At 42.7% G+C, this 19,937-nt stretch overlaps 1 protein-coding gene across 1 annotated transcript in view; it reads right to left on the reverse strand.

The window, feature by feature from the left end:
* asap2a (ArfGAP with SH3 domain, ankyrin repeat and PH domain 2a) overlaps window positions 1-16,677 on the reverse strand; it is a 145,933-nt gene extending 129,256 nt beyond the window's left edge. Inside the window, 1 exon segment of the mRNA XM_052024496.1 lies at window positions 16,286-16,677. Coding sequence (XP_051880456.1) covers window positions 16,286-16,411 — 126 coding nt within the window. The 5' untranslated portion in view covers window positions 16,412-16,677.
* Window positions 16,678-19,937: the final 3,260 nt, after the last annotated feature.

The raw sequence follows: 19,937 nt of genomic DNA on the forward strand, positions 1-19,937 counted from the left end.
GCGGTTCTGTAGCTGGGCAGTTCGTCGTCGGCTTGCTGTGCGTCAGCTAGGGCCGTGTAGTCGACACCCAAGGATAGGTTGTGGATGGTTGGTCTGGAAAGTGCATCAGCAACGACATTATCCTTTCCGGAGACATGTTGGATGTCAGTTGTGAACTCGGAAATGTAGGATAAATGTCTCTGCTGACGAACTGACCAGGGATCGGAGACTTTGGAGAAGGCAAAGGACAAAGGACAGAGGCTTATGATCGGTGAAAGCGGTGAAAGGCCTGCCTTCTAGAAAGTATCGGAAATGCCGGACCGCCAGATACAGCGCTAGAAGTTCCCGATCAAAAGCGCTGTACTTCAGTTCGGGCGGTCTAAGGTGCTTGCTGAAAAATGCCAAGGGTCGCCAGCGGCCTTCGAGTAGCTGTTCCAGTACCCCACCCACCGCGGTGTTGGACGCGTCTACCATGAGGGCAGTCAGGACGTCAGTCCTGGGGTGTACCAGCATCGTGGCGTCTGCCAGGGCGTCTTTTGCCTTAATGAAAGCAGCCGCAGCCTCGTCAGTCCAGGTGACGTCCTTGCCCTTACCAGCCAGCAGCGAGAACAGAGGGCGCATGATACGGGCTGCTGCAGGGATGAAACGATGGTAAAAGTTGACCATCCCAAGGAATTCCTGTAGGCCTTTGACTGTGTCGGGGCGGGCAAAATGGCGGATAGCATCCACCTTGGCGGGTAGGGGTGTTGCCCCGTCGCTGGTGATTTTGTGGCCGAGGAAATCAATAAAGTCCGAATTGGCACTTGGACAGGTTGATCGTGAGGTCGAAATCGCGGAGGCGGGAATACAGCTGGCGGAGGTGGGAAAGGTGTTCCTGGCGGTTACGACTGGCGATCAGTATGTCGTCCAAGTCTCGGCCTACCGCGTCCATCAGCCGCTGGAAGGTCTGCGCGGCGTTCTTAAGGCCGAACGGCATCCAAAGGAATTCGAACAGGCCGAATGGGGTGATAATCGCAGTTTTGGGGACGTCATCCGGATGGACCGGGATTTGGTGGTATCCCCTAACAAGGTCCACTTTGGAAAAGATGCGGGCCCCGTGTAAGTTCGCTGCGAAGTCCTGGATGTGAGGGATGGGATAGCGGTCCGGGGTGGTGGCGTCATTCAGCCTGGGGTAGTCGCCGCAGGGCCTCCACCCTCCGGTGGCTTTGGGGACCATGTGCAGGGGGGAGGCCCAGGGGCTGTCTGACCTGCGAACAATCCCCAGCTCCTCCATGTGACGGAACTCTTCCTTTGCCAGGCGGAGCTTGTCTGGAGGTAATCGTCGTGCTCGGGCATGAAGGGGTGGCCCTGTGGTAATGATGTGGTGTTGTACCCCGTGTGTGGGCCTAGAGTTTGTAAACGAAGGTGCCAAAATCGATGGGAATTCGGCTAGGAGCTTGGTGAAATTGTCGCCAGAAAGGGAAACGGAGTCCAGGCGCGGGGCTGGTGGGCTGATTTCTCCCAGGGGATAGGTCCGGAGAGTGCTAGAGTGGACTAACCGCTTCCTTCGCAGGTCGACTAACAGGTTGTGGGCCCGAAGGAAATCAGCTCCTAGGAGTGGTCGGGCGACGGTGGCAAGGGTAAAGGTCCAGGTAAAACGGCTGCCGCCAAAGTGTAATTGAAGCGTACGGGTGCCGAAAGACCATATCGTTGTACCGTTGGCGGCACTGAGTAGAGGACCTGGTGGCCTGTCACGAGTGTCGCGGCCTGTCGGGGGCAAAATACTGACCTCCGCTCCAGTATCAATGAGGAAACGCCGTCCAGATTTCTTGTCCTGAACGAATAGGAGGCTCTGTCGGCGGCCAGCCGCCATAGCTATCAGCGGCGGCTGGCCCTGGCGTTTCCCTGAAACTTGCAGGGTGGGCGGCATCGACGGGCCTCCACACCCCACCTCTGATGGTAGAAGCACAGCTGGTCACCCGTGTCGTCGTCTGTGTTCCTGGGGCGTGGCTGCTCGGTTGCTGGGGCCGGGCGAGGCGGGCGTTGGGCTCGCGGCCTGGTGATTTGACTGACGGACGAACCGCTCTCGCACTTGGCCCTCCACAGAACATCTGCCCGGGCGGCCACCTCACGGGGGTTGCTGAAGTCGGCGTCAGCTAACAACAAGTGGATGTCATCGGGGAGCTGTTCAAGGAAGGCCTGTTCGAATATCAGGCATGGCTTGTGACCCTCGGCCAATGCCAGCATCTCAATCATTAGGGCGGATGGGGATCTGTCCCCCAGGCCATCCAGATGAAGCAGGCGGGCGGCGCGCTCACGACGGGAGAGGCCGAAGGTCCGGATCAAAAGGTCTTTGAAAGCCGGGTACTTATCTTCCTCCAGAGGCGACTGGATGAAGTCTCCAACCTGGGCGGCTGTCTCCCGGTCCAGAGAGCTAACCACATGGTAGTACTTCGTGGAGTCGGAGGTGATCTGCCGAAGGTGGAATTGCGCTTCGGCCTGGTCAAACCAGACGCTGGGCCGAAGTGTCCAAAAGGTGGGCAGCTTGAGGGCCACTGCGTTGGCTGCTGCGCTGTCGTTCATTTCGCGGGTCCAAAAGCCGTTTGGACCGTCAGGGTCACCAATGTAGCGGTTGCTACCGCGGAATAAAACAAGACTCTACTCAGAGGATTGCCAAACAGAACTGGTTTATTTTCCCGCCTTGCGCGGGCCCTTTAAGGGAGAATGTTCCTGCCCAAAACAACCAGTAATGACGTAAGTCCTACGTCATCAGGACTTTCCCGCGCGCGGGTTTTCCCCGTCGCTCGGAAAGACGAGGCCCACCGCCATCTTGGGCCTCGTCACTCCGACGCCGCGCGACCCGACTGCCGAGCCGGTTCGCCCGACTAGACGGTGAGCCGCCACACAAGAGTATTATTTCTCAAAAAGACTGAATCAGTGCTTGATCGTAAATCATTAGCTTTGCCAAATAACTTCTATCTAGAATTCTAATGATGTCACAATGCAAGAATAAAAATAACATCCAAATACACCAAATTGAAATATCTGTGTAACAAATCTGATGAAACAGTATCAAAGATACCAATAAAAGGTATTCTTACTGCCCAAGGTGATCATATATCATAATTAACATAGTTGCATACCAAGAATGATAAGAGACAGAGGAAAGTAGAGAACTCACACTGCAGAAATTCAGATTTGCTAACAAGTAGAGAAACATGGCACTCACTAGCTGGTATATAATACCGTCAGTGACCATACAATGATGATATCAATAAAACTTGATCTGAAGGTGAACAGTAGCAAAAAGTAACTAAGAGTCAGATATTACGAAGAAAAAGTAATAGATTCAGCAGTTAAAGCAGGCTTTGAAAACAAAAATCTTTCAATGAAAAATGACATCAGGAAAAAGTGAAAGAGAACTGGTTCCTAAGCACATACATGACCAGATTCAAGAAATCTCTAAAAAATATTTTCAAAACCCTAATATAATAACCAGGATAAGTTCAACTGTAGTAGTGGACATAAATGACACTTTGCTTCCTGAAAATAAATGCAAGACTTCAAAATAAGTATGCAAGAGATACATACAATATCATGACAGACCTAGAGATAATAAATCAACCACAGAGAGGGGTTCTGGAAACACACACAGAAAAGCTAATACTTGACAAGCAAAGTAGAAATACGAAAACAAAGATTGAAAAAAACAATCAACCTGGATTACAGATCTGCAGAATTATTAAAGACAAGAAATAATAAAGTTGATATATTACACAAAATCTGCACTATGATAAGGAAATGAAAAACCTGGCCAATGCAGGAGACAACATCCAGAATAATAATAATAACAACAACCACCCAAGGAAGGCGAATCACACCAATGCACCATTACCACACCATTAGCTTGATCAATTATCCAACTATATTACTAAATGATCTCGAACCCCATAAATACTATAAAAGGCAAAAGAACAAGCTGCTTTCAGATCTGGAAGAACAACGGCATCTACTCCTTCAAGCACTTCCTGCTCTATCTGTGGAAGAGTCTGCAATTCCCACATTGGTATCATTAGTCACCACAGAACCCACAAACCTTGAGTGGAAGCAAGTCATCTTCAATGCCAAGGCACTGCCCAAAAGAACAAGAACAAATTAAAAGTATCATCAGCCAAAAGCATTGATGATGCTTCAAAAATCTAGAAGTTTGTAGCACATTTAAAAATCTTGAGGCAACCATCAATGCTTCAGAACATCAAGCCTATGCCTACACTTTGTAGAGTAATCCACTCAGTTATTCCCCTGCTTTTTCCCCAGAACCCTGCAAAACCCTGGGAGTGGTTTGTCACCACCCACCCTGACAGCCTTCAATGCAACTGAACCTGTGATCACCATCGAGGATGTAAGATCAGTCTTCTGGAGAGTGAACATGAGCAAAGCAGCTGGCCCAGGTGGTATCCCTGGCCGTGTGCTCAGATGTTGTGCTGATCAGCTGGTGGGGGTATTTGCAGACATATTTAACCTCTCCCTGCTTCAATCTGAGGTTCCCACCTGTTGTAAGTCATCCACTATCATCCCAGTACCTAAGGAAAACAAGGTAACCTGCCTTAATGACTACCCACTGGTGGCTCTGATGTCCACCATCATGAAGTGCTTCGAGAGACTGGTCACGGCATGCATTAACTCCAGCCACCCGAAAACCTCGACCCACTGCAATTCACCTACCACCAAAACAGGTCTACAGTGGATGCTATCTTTCTAGCCCTTCACTCATCTCTGGAGCATCCAGACAGTAAAGGCACCTACATTAGACTACTGTTTAATGACTACAGCTCCACCTTCGATACTATAATCCCAAGCAAACTCATCTCCAAACTTCTAGACCTGGGACTCAAAACCTCCCTTTGCACCTGGATCCTTGACTTCTTGACCAACAGACAACAATCAGTAAGGACAGGTAGTAACACCTCCATCATGACTATTCTCAACACAGGTACCCCACAAGACTGCATCCTCAGACCCCTGCTCTACTCCCTATACACTCATGACTGCGTGGCCAGATTCTGCTCTAACTTCATTTACAAGTTTGCAGATGATACCACTGTAGTGAGCTGTATCTCAAATAACATTGAGTCAGAGTACAGGAAGGAGATAGAGAGCCTAATTACCTGGTGTCATGAGAACAACCTTTCTCTCAATGTCAGCAAAACAAGAGAGCCGGTCATTGACTTCAGCAAGGGAGACGGTGCACATGCTCTTGCTTATATCGATGGTGCTGAGGTCGAGAGTGTTGAGAGTTTCAAGTTCCTAGGAGTGAAGATCACCAATAGACTGTCCTGGTCCAACATTGACACCACAGCCAAGAATGCTTACCAGCAGCTCTACTTCCTCAGGAGGCTTAAGAAATTTGGCATGTCCCCTTTGACACTCACCAATTTTTATTGATGCACCATAGAAAGCATCCTATCTGGATGCATCACGGCTTGGTATGGTAACTGTTCTACCCGGGACTGCAAGAAACTGCAGAGAGTTGTGAACACAGCCCAGCACATCATGGAAACCAGCCTCCCCTCCATGGACTCTGTCTATACCTCTTGCTGCCTTGGTGAAGCAGCCAGCACAATCAAAGACCCAACCCACCCGGGTCATTCTCTGTTCTCCCCTCTCCCATCAGGCAGAAGATACAGGAATCTGAGGGCACATACCACCAGGCTCAAGGACAGCTTCTATCCCACTGTGATAAGACTATTGAATGGTTAATACAATGAGATGGACTCTTGACCTCACAATCTACCTTGTTATGACCTTGCACCTTATTATCCACCTGCAATGCATTTCCCTGTAGCTGTGACACTTTACTCTGTATTCTGTTATTGTTTTTACCCTATACTACCTCAATGCACTGTGTAATGAATTGATCTGTATGAAGGGCATGCAAGACGTTTTTCTCTGTACCTCAGTACGAGTGACAATAATAAACCTATATCAATACCAACTTTTTCTTACAAGCATCAATTTAAAAGGCCCAATGGATTCCCTTTCCTCCACTCTAGCAGAGAGCTCTGCATCATAACCATGTCTTGCTAGAAAAAGTTTTTTCTTCACAGCCCACTATAACATTTACCCATCACTTTAAATCTGTGTCTCCCTGCTCTTTCAATCATCCACTGATGGGATGAGTTTCTAATTTACCCTCTCAAATGATGTTAACACTTCTATCAAACATGTAGCTGAAGGTGCTAATGAATGGGTTGCAGATACTGCCTGACGAGATTTAATGCCAAATAACACAATTGAAAAGAATGGGGACTCAGGAAAATATTTGTGGGTTCACTTACACAAATCTTTGAAGATGGAAGATAAGTTGATGTCTATTGCAAAAAATTAATCCAGGCTTTTATAAAGAGACAAAGAGCACAAAAAGCAAGAAAGGTATGCTAAGCTTTTAAGAATCACTAGTTAGGAGAAAGCAGGAATATTTTGCCCAATTCTTGGCATCAAGCTTTAGCAAAGATATCTTTGGAAAGCTGCATGGATTTATTAGATTAACACAAGGGTGTGGGGCTTCAGCTATGGAAACAATCAAGAGCTGGGATTGTTCTCCTTGGAATAGGGAAAGTAAATGCATACATTAAATTTCCATCATTTAAGTTTGTCAGAGTAAATAAAGAGGAATCCATTTCCCATGACAGGAAGGAATGATGACACAGCATTGAACCCGGTCAGCAATGTGTACTGCTGTCTTCAGGACAATGTCCTGAACTCAAACATAGTAAACCATTCATCAAGTTGTACATCCACATTACCAATTATCTAACACTACCGCTTAGTTACAGAAACTTATTTTCCTTTACACTCAGTAAATAATAAACTGCACAGGTTTTATAAACTGCTTTTCAGTGGGTTCATATCCAAAATCTGAATGCCTAGAAGGGAACTATAAATGTAAATAAAAATTCTTACAATATTTTTGTTTGTATTCTAAAAAGGATCTTTAATTTGCACAATACCTGCAGATAAACATTGCCACCAGTTTCTGATTGATATGAACTTTCTTGGCTTTTCCACATCTGGCAAACTCTCCCACATTGTTTCAGATCAGCATTATCCAAATCAGCAATTCTTGGATGTTTACCAAAAATTTAACAATTCTCTAAATGGGTAGTGCAAGTCCACCAAATGATGAAGTTGACAAGCAACTGAATTTATATTGCCATTCTATATTGAAAAGTTACTTTCCAATAGGTTCCTACTCTTAAAAAAAATGGACTTCCAAGTCAAAATATGTTCGATCATTTTCAGTATCTTCTTTATAAAATTAAGCTTTTTATACAAAAAGTGACTGTACAACCAATACAGATACAGGCCTAAATACAATAATGTTAAAACTGCGTCCAACAGTCTCTCTTATTGACTCATATAGGTTTTCACATTACTCCTTTAGCTCATGACTACTGAATCCTACAGCTAAGCCACTCTACAGACAAGGATGCAATCTGGGATAACACCAATGCGGTATGGTATTGATGGAGTACTCTTTGGAATCTTTCAGATTAGACATCAATGTCTCAGCTGCCTTTAGGTGATACTCATGATCTTATTCCATAATTGGTATGAAAATTCTCTTTCCATCAGCAGCCAATATTTATACCTCAACTAATATCACTAACACAGATGACACAACATTTAGCTTAATGCCATCGTGAGAGTTTGCTGTGCACAAACTGTTTGACATATCCTCTTCCATTACAACAGTAGCAATACAGTAAAACTGACAACCCACCATTTGACTTTGGACTCGCAGACTTTCTGGACTATTAGATTCCTAGTAATATGCTGACATACTTTTATCTCCCATTTTTGTATATATTATGCAATTGCCTGGTAAATTTTAGAGTGAACCTGCTGAGTTTAAAGAAGTTGGAAATAGAACCTGTTGCATTTCAGCTAGTATGTTACAGCTTGTCAAAACAAGATGAAACAAACAAGCACCCTGGACCCCTGGCTTCTGTCCGCAAACCTACCCAAGTTCCTGATTGCACACCAGGCCCATAGTCCAGACCCCAGTCTTGGCAGCACAATGACCTCTGTAGCATACCTACTCCAACTAGTGAGCGAGACAGATCCAAATCACTGGGATTTGCAAACAAACAGACACTGGATTATTGGAGTTTTATTGTGATCAAATTCTTTAAAGGCTATGGTATATGAAGGGGTTACAAGGTTTACACTCCCATTCCCACAAATGTTTCAGAAACTTCAATTAACTGATAGAAGCAGACCATGGGTTCCAATTCCAGAATTCTCCAGTCATGAGATGAGCAGCACAAAAAAAAAGCATTACCAATGCCTCCAAACCAACCAATCTAAAAAATGAACAAGGGGCAAGGAACAAAAGTGACTGCAGGGCCAAGTTCTCTAGGCTTTCAGAATTAGATAGCTTGTTCTAGGGGGTGCCCACAGGACCCAGTTTGTACATCAATCTATAGCACCAAAATTAGAGTAAAGAGGAACTGGAAAATACCACCATTAAGGTCAATTATTGAATTTAAGGATACTGCAACAGAGAGACAGGACACTTGCCCATGAAAGACCATCTTAACCATTTAAGATGCCCAGCCAAATTCCACTATCCTGGTCACTCCTTACAAAATGTGTTCATGAATTCAATAATTAGCACTCTTACCTCTGCTACCTTCCAACCTGCAGAACAATAATCACTAATTTTTTTTTCAGGACAAAAAAATTCTACTGCACGATTCAGTCACATTCAGAATAAACTTTTAGATAGACAAGCATATCTAGTCTTGTGCATCCATCAGCCTAAGCATCACAATTTCCTCATATATACCTGCTGCTTTCTGTAAATCAAGAACAACTTGACAAGGCAAATTAAAAATGTTGTCTTTTTTAAGATCAGTGCCACATACAAAAGGTTTAGTGCAGGTACTGACACATATCCACCTCAGGGCTGACACATCTTCCAAGATAAAAAATGACCTTTGTAGCACTTCCCTCCATCGATCCCGAACCTCTCACTTTTAAAGGGGATGACGTTAGTTTCAAACCAAATAAGAAATTGCACCAGACGAATTACTCTGTTTTTATTTTTGGTTCCATAAGGCCCTGTCCCCCACCGCCACTGTTTGGTAAAAATTGGGTAATTTTGGCTATTATAAACACCGTAGTAAAATACACAAAATTTCAGTTTCTAGAATAAATTTCCACTAAATTGGCAAGGACAACAAATCATGCTTGCATATTCAAAATCATAACATGTTTAAAGTTTAATTCCTTGCTGAAACCCCTATGCACTTGGTATTAAAAATACTGCAACTGATAATAATTTGAAATGACAGTGTTGAAATGTGGATGTCCATAATGAGAATCCACCGTAATAGAACAAGGCATATATATCTCAGTGGTTATTGATGACTACACAAATGTAGAAAAAAAACATTTCAGATTTGCACTGGCTACAAGGATCAACAATGTAAAAAGCCAGCTAATTTTGTCCTTTCTGCAACGCTAGTGCGATAAAGATCTGTGCAGATTCACAGGGTGACATCAATTTCATGTCCTGATTTGGCAGTCCATCTTTTTTTTCCTCAAGCAAAACAGCTGAAGATTAAGCAGTAAACAAAGAGAATCCAGAAAATTGCTCCATACATTGAAGATTTTACATAATGAATCTTCACCCCAAAATTTCAGTGCCTTGTTGCTGGCTGCCACTTGGTTATCAATGAATGGAACAAGGCAAAAATTATTTAAAGCCTTTCATATACAAGAATGATTGAACATTTAACTAACCACAGATTTCAGGCCCATGAACTCTCCTTCAGATTGTTACTGAAGTGTGATTTTAATTATCAACCTCCTGCACCCCTCCCCCCCACCACACACACACACACACCCTCCCAAGTATGACATAAATCTGGTGAACTTGACCACTTCACTTTCTAACGTTTTGATTTATTCCCATTCACAAATTTAACATAGCAAGATACAAACAATCTTTCTTCAAAACTGATCAAGTTTCACTCAGATCTCATTCCAGAAGAAATTTTGGAAATGGCCTCCTACATTCAACCAAAAGAGTTGGTAAAAGAAAACCAGAGACTATGGGAACCAGCAGGATCATTTTAGGTGCAAAACCTATTTTCCTGGCAGATTGCAAAGGTACCCCGCTTCTATTCCCGTACATGTCTGATAAGCACGAATGGCAAAATATTTAAAAGCAGAATTAAAGCAACAACTTGGAGGCACAAGAGACTGCAGATGCTGGAACCTGAAGCAAAAAACAAACTGCTGGAGGAAATCAGTGGGTCAGTCAGCATCTGTGCAGGAAAATGGATAATTGACATTTCAGGATGAGATCCTTCATCCATCAAGAAAGAAGAAGAATCTTGACCCAAAATGTCAACTGTCCATTTCCTTCCACAGATACTGCCAGACCCATTGAATTCCTCCACAGCTTATTTTTTGCTTTAAATCAACTATTTACCAATAGCATTGACCAAGCTCCACACATAAATACCCCTAAAAAGCAAGACAAATAAGTTTCAAGTCACATTGTAGGTTTATCATTTAGTTTGCAGAGCTCATGCACAAATATTTCACGTTAGCCTTTACTGCATTCTTCTGATTTTAATTGTTGTTAGCACAGAAAGCAAAAAGGACGATTACAGTTTGATCACCATTCCCCCCCCCCAGGGGTTTTATCAAAGGGTAAATATCATTTAAAAAAATTCCCCCCAGTATATTACTAATGCATATCAAATCACTTGCAAAACGTTCAAACAAAAACTTGCTGTAAAGCTGACCTATGTGTGTCAGAATCTTGCTGCAGAGCTCATTCACACAACTCAGCAAGACATCCATCCCTTGGATTTAATCTGGTCCATAATTGCACCACCACTCAAACAAATTTATAACATCCTTTCCTTGTGCATCCTTTTCATTTTTATTTTCTGTTAGTGGTCTCTGTACCATTGAGGCTGACTCTTGTAATCTAAATGCAAAGAATTGCATACATGCTCCAAGATCTGAGAGGATCCACAAAATGACAAGTGAAAGATTGATGGACAAGTTCAGGCTTTCCATTTCCATTATTTAACAATTTTCTTTTCCCTTCATGAAATTACAAACATTATCCTTTTTTTATGCATTATTGGTACCCACACTTTAACTCTTCTGGGTTCAGCCCATCAATCCATGCTGCCCCCCCCCCACAGTAATTAATATCATGTGACATTCATAAACAATGCACTTTGCTTTACATTATTTTAAATATAGAGCTGACTCAAAAGTTTCACCAATGTAAGGAAATGAAACAAATTTTCTAAATAGAAACTTGAGTGTTTATTTCCAAATGAAAACAAAATGTTCTATGCACATCATACTTAATCTATATTAGGGCTGACAACAGAATGGTCTTTCACCCACCACAGCACAGCCACAAAAGGACTGCGTTGTCATCTATGAAGACCCAAAGATACTAATTTGAGTTAACAACTTGAGCAATGTCTTTTGTACCTTCCCACTGATACTTCAAAAATTATCTCTAGACTTATGCAAAGCTGTCATTCCATACTTGAGAGCATCCGTCACTTATCATACAAGTTAGCCCATTGTTCTACATATTATCATGCACAATCTGCTGAATCTGCCAGCCACAAAATATGAAAATATTCTTTTCCTTAAAAAAGACAAATCAATTAAATGATTAATAAAAGCAAAATCTATTCCATGGAAGTGGAAATTTTATCTGAAAGGAGAAAAGAACGAACAAGAAAATTAAAAAAAACAAGTCAAACAAAAAAAATTCCTTTTCGGTTCAATGTTTTTATAATTATACAACGTTAAAGCTGCAAAGCTAATAGTTATAAAACAATGCTTAATATTGCAACAGCAATTCAAACAAGGTCTAGAGTAATACCTGTATAATAACACAGAAAATATTTAAAATTCATAAACTTCCACAATTGGCTATCCTGTGGGAATAGATTCTTTCAGAGCTAATTTCAATACCTTGTTTATAAGCCTAGAATGAAACAAAGCTGGTGCAAAAGCAAATTGCAAGGAAGATGCAAAGTGTCTGCAAACAGACAGAACAGATCAAGCAAATGAACAAGGTAGGTTTTGAAGTATGATGTGGAAAAATGTGGATTTAGGCACTTGGTGAAATTACCAGTGGAAAAAAATTAATAGAAGTAGTAAGCCTTACGATTCCTAATGCCTGCTTTGATAAAATCACAGCCAATTCTGTGTTTCGTGCACATTTTCCCATTTGAACCCAATATCCTCTGAATTTTTCAAAAATCTATAAATGTCAGACTTGAATCTAGTTGATGACTAAGCATCCTCAACCTTCTGTGTGCTCCATATCTGAAGTCCTCTACCTCAATGAAAAAGCAAAATAACATAATTCCTTAATAAAACAGAAAATACTGGTTACTCAGCATAGGAGACACAGGAAAAGTAAGTTAAGATCAAAAGCAAGGAGGGGAAAAGAGAAAAGGAAAGGTCTGTTATAGGGTTGAGGACAGGAGAGATTAATTACAACAATGAAGATGGAGTAAGGTGAAAAAGTGTTTAAGGCATGTGGATAATGGAAATTAGGTCCTGAAGAGGTGTAAGTGAAGGTGAATAATGTGAAACTATCAGCAGAAAAGAGAAAACTATAGATGCTGCAAATTAAGATAGAAAGGCTAAAGTTGCACATTATTTGCTAAGGTGTTACCAAATATCCAAATATCTTAATGAATTCAAAACACATTAAAGCAACATTACTAAAAGGATTTGTGCCTAGAAAACGGGCGGCACAGTAGCATAGCAGTTAGCGCAATGCTATTACAGCGCCAGCGATCGGGGTTCAATTCCCATCGCTGCCTGTAAGGAGTTTGTACATTCTCCCGTGTCTGCATGGGTTTCCTCCAGGTGCTCCGGTTTCCTCCCACATTCCAAAGACGTACAGGTGGTTAATATGGGTTTAAAATGGACGGCGCGGACACGTTGGACCGGAAGGGCCTGTTACCATGCCGTAAACAAAATGTTAAAAAATTTTTTTAAAAATTTAAAAATCATCTGCAATAGATCCCTTCCAAAAAGGGACACAAAATATCTGCAACTCCACAGGAGGCAAGACAAAGACGTGTGATTTTACAAAGATTAATTACTGTAATTCTTCTACGATGCAATACAAATCTAAGCCAAGGAGTACAAATTAGCCAGCTATTAGTTGCACCTAGTAAAGGTGCAATAGAATAGTGTGTGTTTGTGTACTCCAATTCTGAAATTCAGCTTCATTAGCTTGTGTTGTGTTAAAAATGTTTGCAAATGTACTGCAATCTTTCAACCAGTTAGTAGGATTTAAATTCTATATGTCTGATCAAAGTTCACCCTTTGTTTGTGCAATGCCAATAATCAAACAGTACTCAGAGCTCACCAGTGATCGACCTCATACACTACAGTAAATTTATGTATTGGTATTTAACTACATTCTCTCATGTTCATAATCCCTAAATCAACGAATATTCTGCTGCACTACAAATCTTTCTGGCTTGCTAATTTTCTATATATAAAAAATTCTAGAAACTGAGAAAATGTGTCATATTTGGAATGAGTGGATGCCCACTAGAAAATATACTACTAAGCAACAACCTTTATCATTATCTGCAGTATAGTATTTAAACAGGCGTGATAATAAATCACACATCCAAGATCACTTTTCATACTCCAATATTAATATTGTCAATATATCCTAGTATTTTAAAGCTATGTCACACAAGCTCACAAAAATAGGCCAGAAACTGATAGCATTAACCACAAGAGATTATTTATTTGCATCAATAAGTAACACACTGAACAAAGGATTCCCAATATTCTGTGAAATAAAAGACACAACAGCTGGTAATATTTATGCCGGAAAGAAATCCCTATCGTCTTCAGAAAGATCATAATAGGTACTATAATTTTAATTTTTCCCCCCCAAAAGTAATCCAATGTGGAAAAGTGACTAACATATTTTCCACTCAGCCATATTTTTTTAAATGATTACTCTGATCCATCATAATTTTGAATGATGAATTAGCTAATATTTCACATCATTTTATTTTCAATAATACATATTTCTGTTGAAATCCAACAGATAACAGACTTTGAGATCTACTTTAGCTACTGTGTTAATTCACCAACGTCATTTGCAAGATAAGATTTAGAAAATAAGCAGAGTAACAAGTTGCAACTTTGCCAAGAACAATCTATTTACATTGCAAAGTGGACAGAAAACCAACAACTGTCAAGTAAGTATGTTATCAATTTTCTTTCCTTACACATATTTCCTGTATACCATTGAATAAATCCAAGAATATAAACAAAATGAGGCAACAAAATAAATTAGGCATATGCTTACAGTTCTAACATATAGTGGAATGGGATGGCCTAGCTACACAAAGAAATGAAACTCTAAAAAAAGAAACCCAAATTTTAATTAATCCAGCTTCTTTCAAAGATAGAAAATACAATTCAAGATGTATTCAAGTTATGCTCAACCTATACACAAGCAAAAATAAAATCAAGTCAGATATTGCTCAAGAATTCTGTTCCTGTGAACATGATACAAGTCAAAAAATACAAGAAATACTGTCACTTCATAGCTGCTGCCTGATCTGTTGAGTATTTCCATCTTTCTGTTTCATTTTATTTCAAATTTCCAAGATCTGTTGTTTTTTTCTTTTAACCGTGTAATACACTGGAAAGGTTTTTATTGCTCATTGGTAACTATTTATAAATACAGGGGGGAAAATCAAAGGGTTTATAATTAACACAATAAAAAGTATTGGTAGTGAAATTCAAATTGCCCAAGCCCAATAGTTACAAAGGCCAGCTAACTGTGCTATTTTAAAATTGCCATGTTTTATTTTGAAAGAAAGCAGGCCATTTTATCAATGTCTTCCATACCAAGGATAGAGTTCATCTCAAAATGAAGGGATAACATTCGCAGAGACTCAATTGGTTTTCACTTTTGTTAACTGATGATTTACAATTGTGCATTAAAGTTGTGCTCCTGTCTGTGTTACTAGTAATTGTACTATCCATTGAAAACAAAATCACTGCAAATTGATAATCACAACCATGCTGGGAAAGGAGACCACCAAATCAAATACAAAAACCAGAAAATGTTGGAAGGAAACATCTTGGAAGAAAGAAACAAAGTTGATGTTTAAGGTCAATGACCTTTCTTCAGAACTGGGAAAATCTATTAAAAGGCACAATTTAGTGCTTTTCAATTCACACCAAATCAAATGCTGGAAATATAAAATCATGCAGTATTTCATACTGCAATATTTTTGATATGACATACAGAAATAAAAGCAGGTATAGATAAGCTTATTTTTGCACCTGTGTTAATTATGCGTTGGTTTCGACATATTTTAGGTCTTTTTTCTTGAACAAAGTGTCAGTTTTATCCTATCAGGGACTTTTGTATTTGAACGTGTTGCAGACTAGAAATCTTCCCCTTACCAAACCATAATTATACAACCAGTCACCTATAATAGTAGACCAGCAAAGGAAAATACCCAAACCGAGTCGTTTCTTTCCTTAAAAATGTAAACAATGTACTTTGAGGGAGTCTTTCTTTCAATGAGAATACAGCGAGCGAAGTGAATTCACATAATCACGCATTACACCGTCGATTTAATCCTGAAATGACTCTCCCAAAAAATAATCCGGTTTTAGAATGAATTGGAACATATCGAAAGGAAAACATTCAAGGATCACTGTCAATTTAAGAAACATTCCTTACACTTTAATTGTTTATACTGGCAAAGGAAAAGATCATATCAGACAATATATTGAGCATCATCTCAAGCGAGGGAAATCACTTGCCCATTTAAACACCAAGTGCACAAGAGTGCAGGCATGCTCTTGTCCTATGCCCCTTTTCCAATGTATTGTTTTCTCTTTTTCTTTAAAAAAAATGGGACCTTCCCCTCACCCACAGAAAGACTCTTGTACTTTGCCCTCGGTCGTTTTCCCCTCGGGTTCTCAAGACCAATGTCAGTGCGACGACAACATGGTTTGCGCTCGGCTCGCCGCACTCGTTTGGGCCAGATCTGGGCTGCCGGGCTCGGACCCTGCCGACATGAGTCCCGCACCAGAGCAGAAGGAATGGACAGATACGGAGAGAGGCAGAGCACAGAGCAGAGCCGGCGGCCACAGCATCAGCTCCCGGCCAAGCGGAAAGTATTTGTGGAAGGCCGGGAGAAGTTTGCCGAGGGCGAGGAAGTGGGGGGGGGGGGGGTGGGGGTCGGTTGCACCTTACCTCCTCCAAAGCAGCCACCGTGTTCCTGCACTGGCTCATCTTGGTGGTGAAGCTGGAGGCGGTCGGAGACTTGTAGTCCTCGTTCGTCTCGGCCACGAATTCCGACACTGTGATCTGGTCCGGCATGGCAGGTCCTGCTCCCTGGCTTCCCCTCCCTACCCAGCAACGCGGTCAGATTCCCTTTCGCCTATCGCTTCGTGCGAGTGATATTCCTCACATCAAGGCTCCGTGCGCTTGGCGGCGATCACCAACCGACGACAAGCCGCGTTCACATCGCCCGAGCCATGACGGCGGCGGGGCGGGAGGAGAGGGGGCGGGACCTATCACCGCGCAGCCGCCGCTTGTCCAATTCCTTGGCTCGCCCTCTCTCCACCCCCCCCTTTCCCTGAGGAAGGCGCAGGCGCCAGTCTGGATCAGGCGCGCGCATCCGCCACGAAGCGGCGGCGAGCCCGCCGCGCGCGTACCCCCCCCCGCGCGCACACCCTTTGATTCCACGAGGGGGGGGGTCCGGCAATGGGGCAGTTGCAGCAGATTCACCGGGGTTGTGGGGATAGTGGTTTGCAATGCATCGGTGAGGAGCGAATAAGTTGGAACTTTCTTCGTTTAATATGATTGGATTGGTTGGAAATTAATCCCCAGAGCCAAAGCCTCGCACAAACTAATCAAACCAAATGCAACAAACAACAATGTTGAGCATTATTGCCAAGGTGATCACAACGCACATCTGTCTCCATTCCGAGATTTCTGTGAACAAAGGATTTTTGTTTAGATGCTCAGAGGTCGGAAATGTTCTCCCGTTGCCATCAATTTACGTAATAAATTCCTGTCGCTTACTCATAGGTGACCTGTCAGGTAAATTATTTGAGACTGGGACTCGTGAACCGTTCACACCCTTCACCACTCATCCTTGGTGGCGTAACAAGCACCGAGCAAGGAAGTTACAACACGTAAGTGCTTGTAAAGGAGGCATCCTGAGAAACCCCAGTGATGGGGTGGTCCTTCATTTGTGTAAGCTTTAGAGCTTATGGTTTGATTTATTTGAAAGCAATGTTCAAATGCGCATAAACCCCCTATTTTATACTGTGGTATTAACTTTAAACCTTACAGTCCTGGCATTGTGTAAAGGCGTAACAATGCTTAAGATTTAAGCACTATCAGAGATGCCAACCTTTACAAGAGATATGTCCTAACAGATCAAGTACATTTTGCCGATTTTTGGAAGGCCATATGTTGAACTTTCGACGTACAAGGAGGCCATTCGGACGCCGAGCTTTTTTGTGACTGAATTGAGTCACTGGAGACACTGAAACTGGTTGATATAAAAGGTCTTTATTCATCAATGACAAGCAGGCATTCTCTTGCACACGCACTCAGTAGAGTTTCCCCGAACTCAAAAGTATATCAGGTTTTTATATTCTTAGGAAGAAAGATAACAGCAGGCGATTTAATACAATTTCAATAACTACAATGACATTGTTTACTTCAATATTTTGTGTCTGACGAGTGGTTCCATTGAAGTACGTGTTTACAATATGAGCACACTGTAACTGACAAGACACCTCTGAATGTTCAAATGCCTTTGCTCGGACAACGTAATCATATGGATGATCTAAACGCTTTTGAGGACAAAGAACGCAGACATCTACGATTCAGTGTTGTGAGGGCTGACGCCGAGTACAGAAGTATTCCAATTATTGGTTAACAAAGCAAATATGCCTATGACCATGTTTGTTCTGCTGGTCTGGAAGCTTCCTTGATCTCTTTCACAAAATAACTTTAGCTGAAAGTGTTTGACATCTGGTTTGATATCAGCATACCCCATTTCTTACATTTGGCTGACGCATCCAAGAACGTCTCACGGTCATGTCGGTTTGCAAACTATATCTCTTGAGCAGCCTTCTGCTATAGACAGTACTGTTTGTTTACAAAGCAGTCCTATTAATTTACAACTGATTTGAACAGGTTTATTTGAAGACTGGTTCTCATTTGTATTAATGCCTGCTATCCACATAATTTCATAACTCCTGAATCCCCAACACAGTCCAAGTCGGTTCACAGATCAATCCCGTTTTCTCACTAATTTGCCCTGTAACTAACCTCCCCAAATTCCCGTTAACGCTGCCTAGATTCTAGAAGAGCAACACCTCATATAATGCTGGGGTAGTCTACAACCCACTGGTATGAATATTCAATCTTCCAATTTCAGCTAACCCTCAGCTGCTGTGTTCCCCTCCCTTTCTCCTTCCGATCCACCTCTGGTCTTCCCATTTTTGTTTCCTTTCCCATATCCCCAGCCCCCCCCCCATCACCCATTGTTATCCCCCACCTACCACGCACACACTTCACCCACCAGATCCCGTCCCCCATTGGGTTCCATCCGCCCTTCATCTCTTCCCTAACAGTTCCCATTATCTCATTCCTTACTTATCAGATTCCAGCACTGGTAGCCTTTATGTCCGTGCTTATCACCCTCCTGGCTGTCTCCACTTTACTCTCCCCTCCCACCTGGCTCACCTGCCTTTTGTTCACTTGTCCGCTTCCACCTATCACCCACCTGCCTCTGTCTCCCAACTCCACCCCTCCCCCTTCCCCACTTGGCTCCATCTGCCCGTCATCCTTCACCTGTCCTTGGTCCTCCAATTACCTACTGGCCCCTTTCATACCCTGCCTCTCTTCTCTTTATACCGGCTATCTTCCCTTTCCACTCTCAGTCCTGATGCAGGGCCTCGACCCAAAACATTGACAATTCCTTCCCCCACCTCAGATGCTGCTCGACCTGCCAAGTTCCTCCAGCAGTTTGTTTTTAACTCAGATTCTTCTACTCACTTGGACATCGGGTGCAATTTTACAGTGGCTGATTAGCCTACCAACCTGCACAACTTTGGAATGTGGGGGGGGGGGGGGGGTGGAACCACAGCACCCAGAGTAAACCCACATGGGTACAGAAAAAGACATGTGCAAACTCCACACAACAACAGAAGTCAGGATTGAAGCCGGATTGATGGAGCTATATGGCTGCAGCTCTACTAGCAGCACCATTTGTACCACCCTGTAACCTTGGGTCATATCTATATATTAGATTGTGGGGGAGATTACCGGTGGCCTATTTTTACCCCCGCCCCACTTTCCCCACCTTGCACCCGCACACCCTTGATTGAAAGCAACTCTCTGGCCATCAGTGAAATACAGTAAAACTCTGGAGACAGAAGGGACTGCAGATGCTGGAATCTGGAGCAACACACAAAATGGTGGAGGAAGTCAGTGGGTCAGGCAGCATTTGTGGAGGGAAATGGACAGTTGACGTTTTGGGTCGAGACCCTTCATCTGGACTGAAAGATAGGGGGAGATGGCCAGTATAAAGAGGTGGAGGGAAGGGGTGGAGCAAGAGCTGGCAGGCAATAGGTGGATCCAGGTGAGGAGGGGAATTAGGCGGATGGGGGACGGGACAGTGGGAATAGCTTCAGAAGCTGCGCAACAAAGGGCTAAAGATGATGGAATCTGAGAGGAGAGGAGGATGGAGCATGGAATCAAGAGAGGGAGGTTGAGAGGGCAGATGGGAACAGGGGGGATGGGTAAAACTCTGTTAATCCAGGACACTGGATTTTGGTGATGCCAGACTAGCAGACTTTACACATTATTGGATGTAATTTTA

This window comes from Pristis pectinata, chromosome 10 (assembly GCF_009764475.1).
Source record: "Pristis pectinata isolate sPriPec2 chromosome 10, sPriPec2.1.pri, whole genome shotgun sequence".
Lineage (NCBI taxonomy): Eukaryota > Metazoa > Chordata > Chondrichthyes > Rhinopristiformes > Pristidae > Pristis > Pristis pectinata.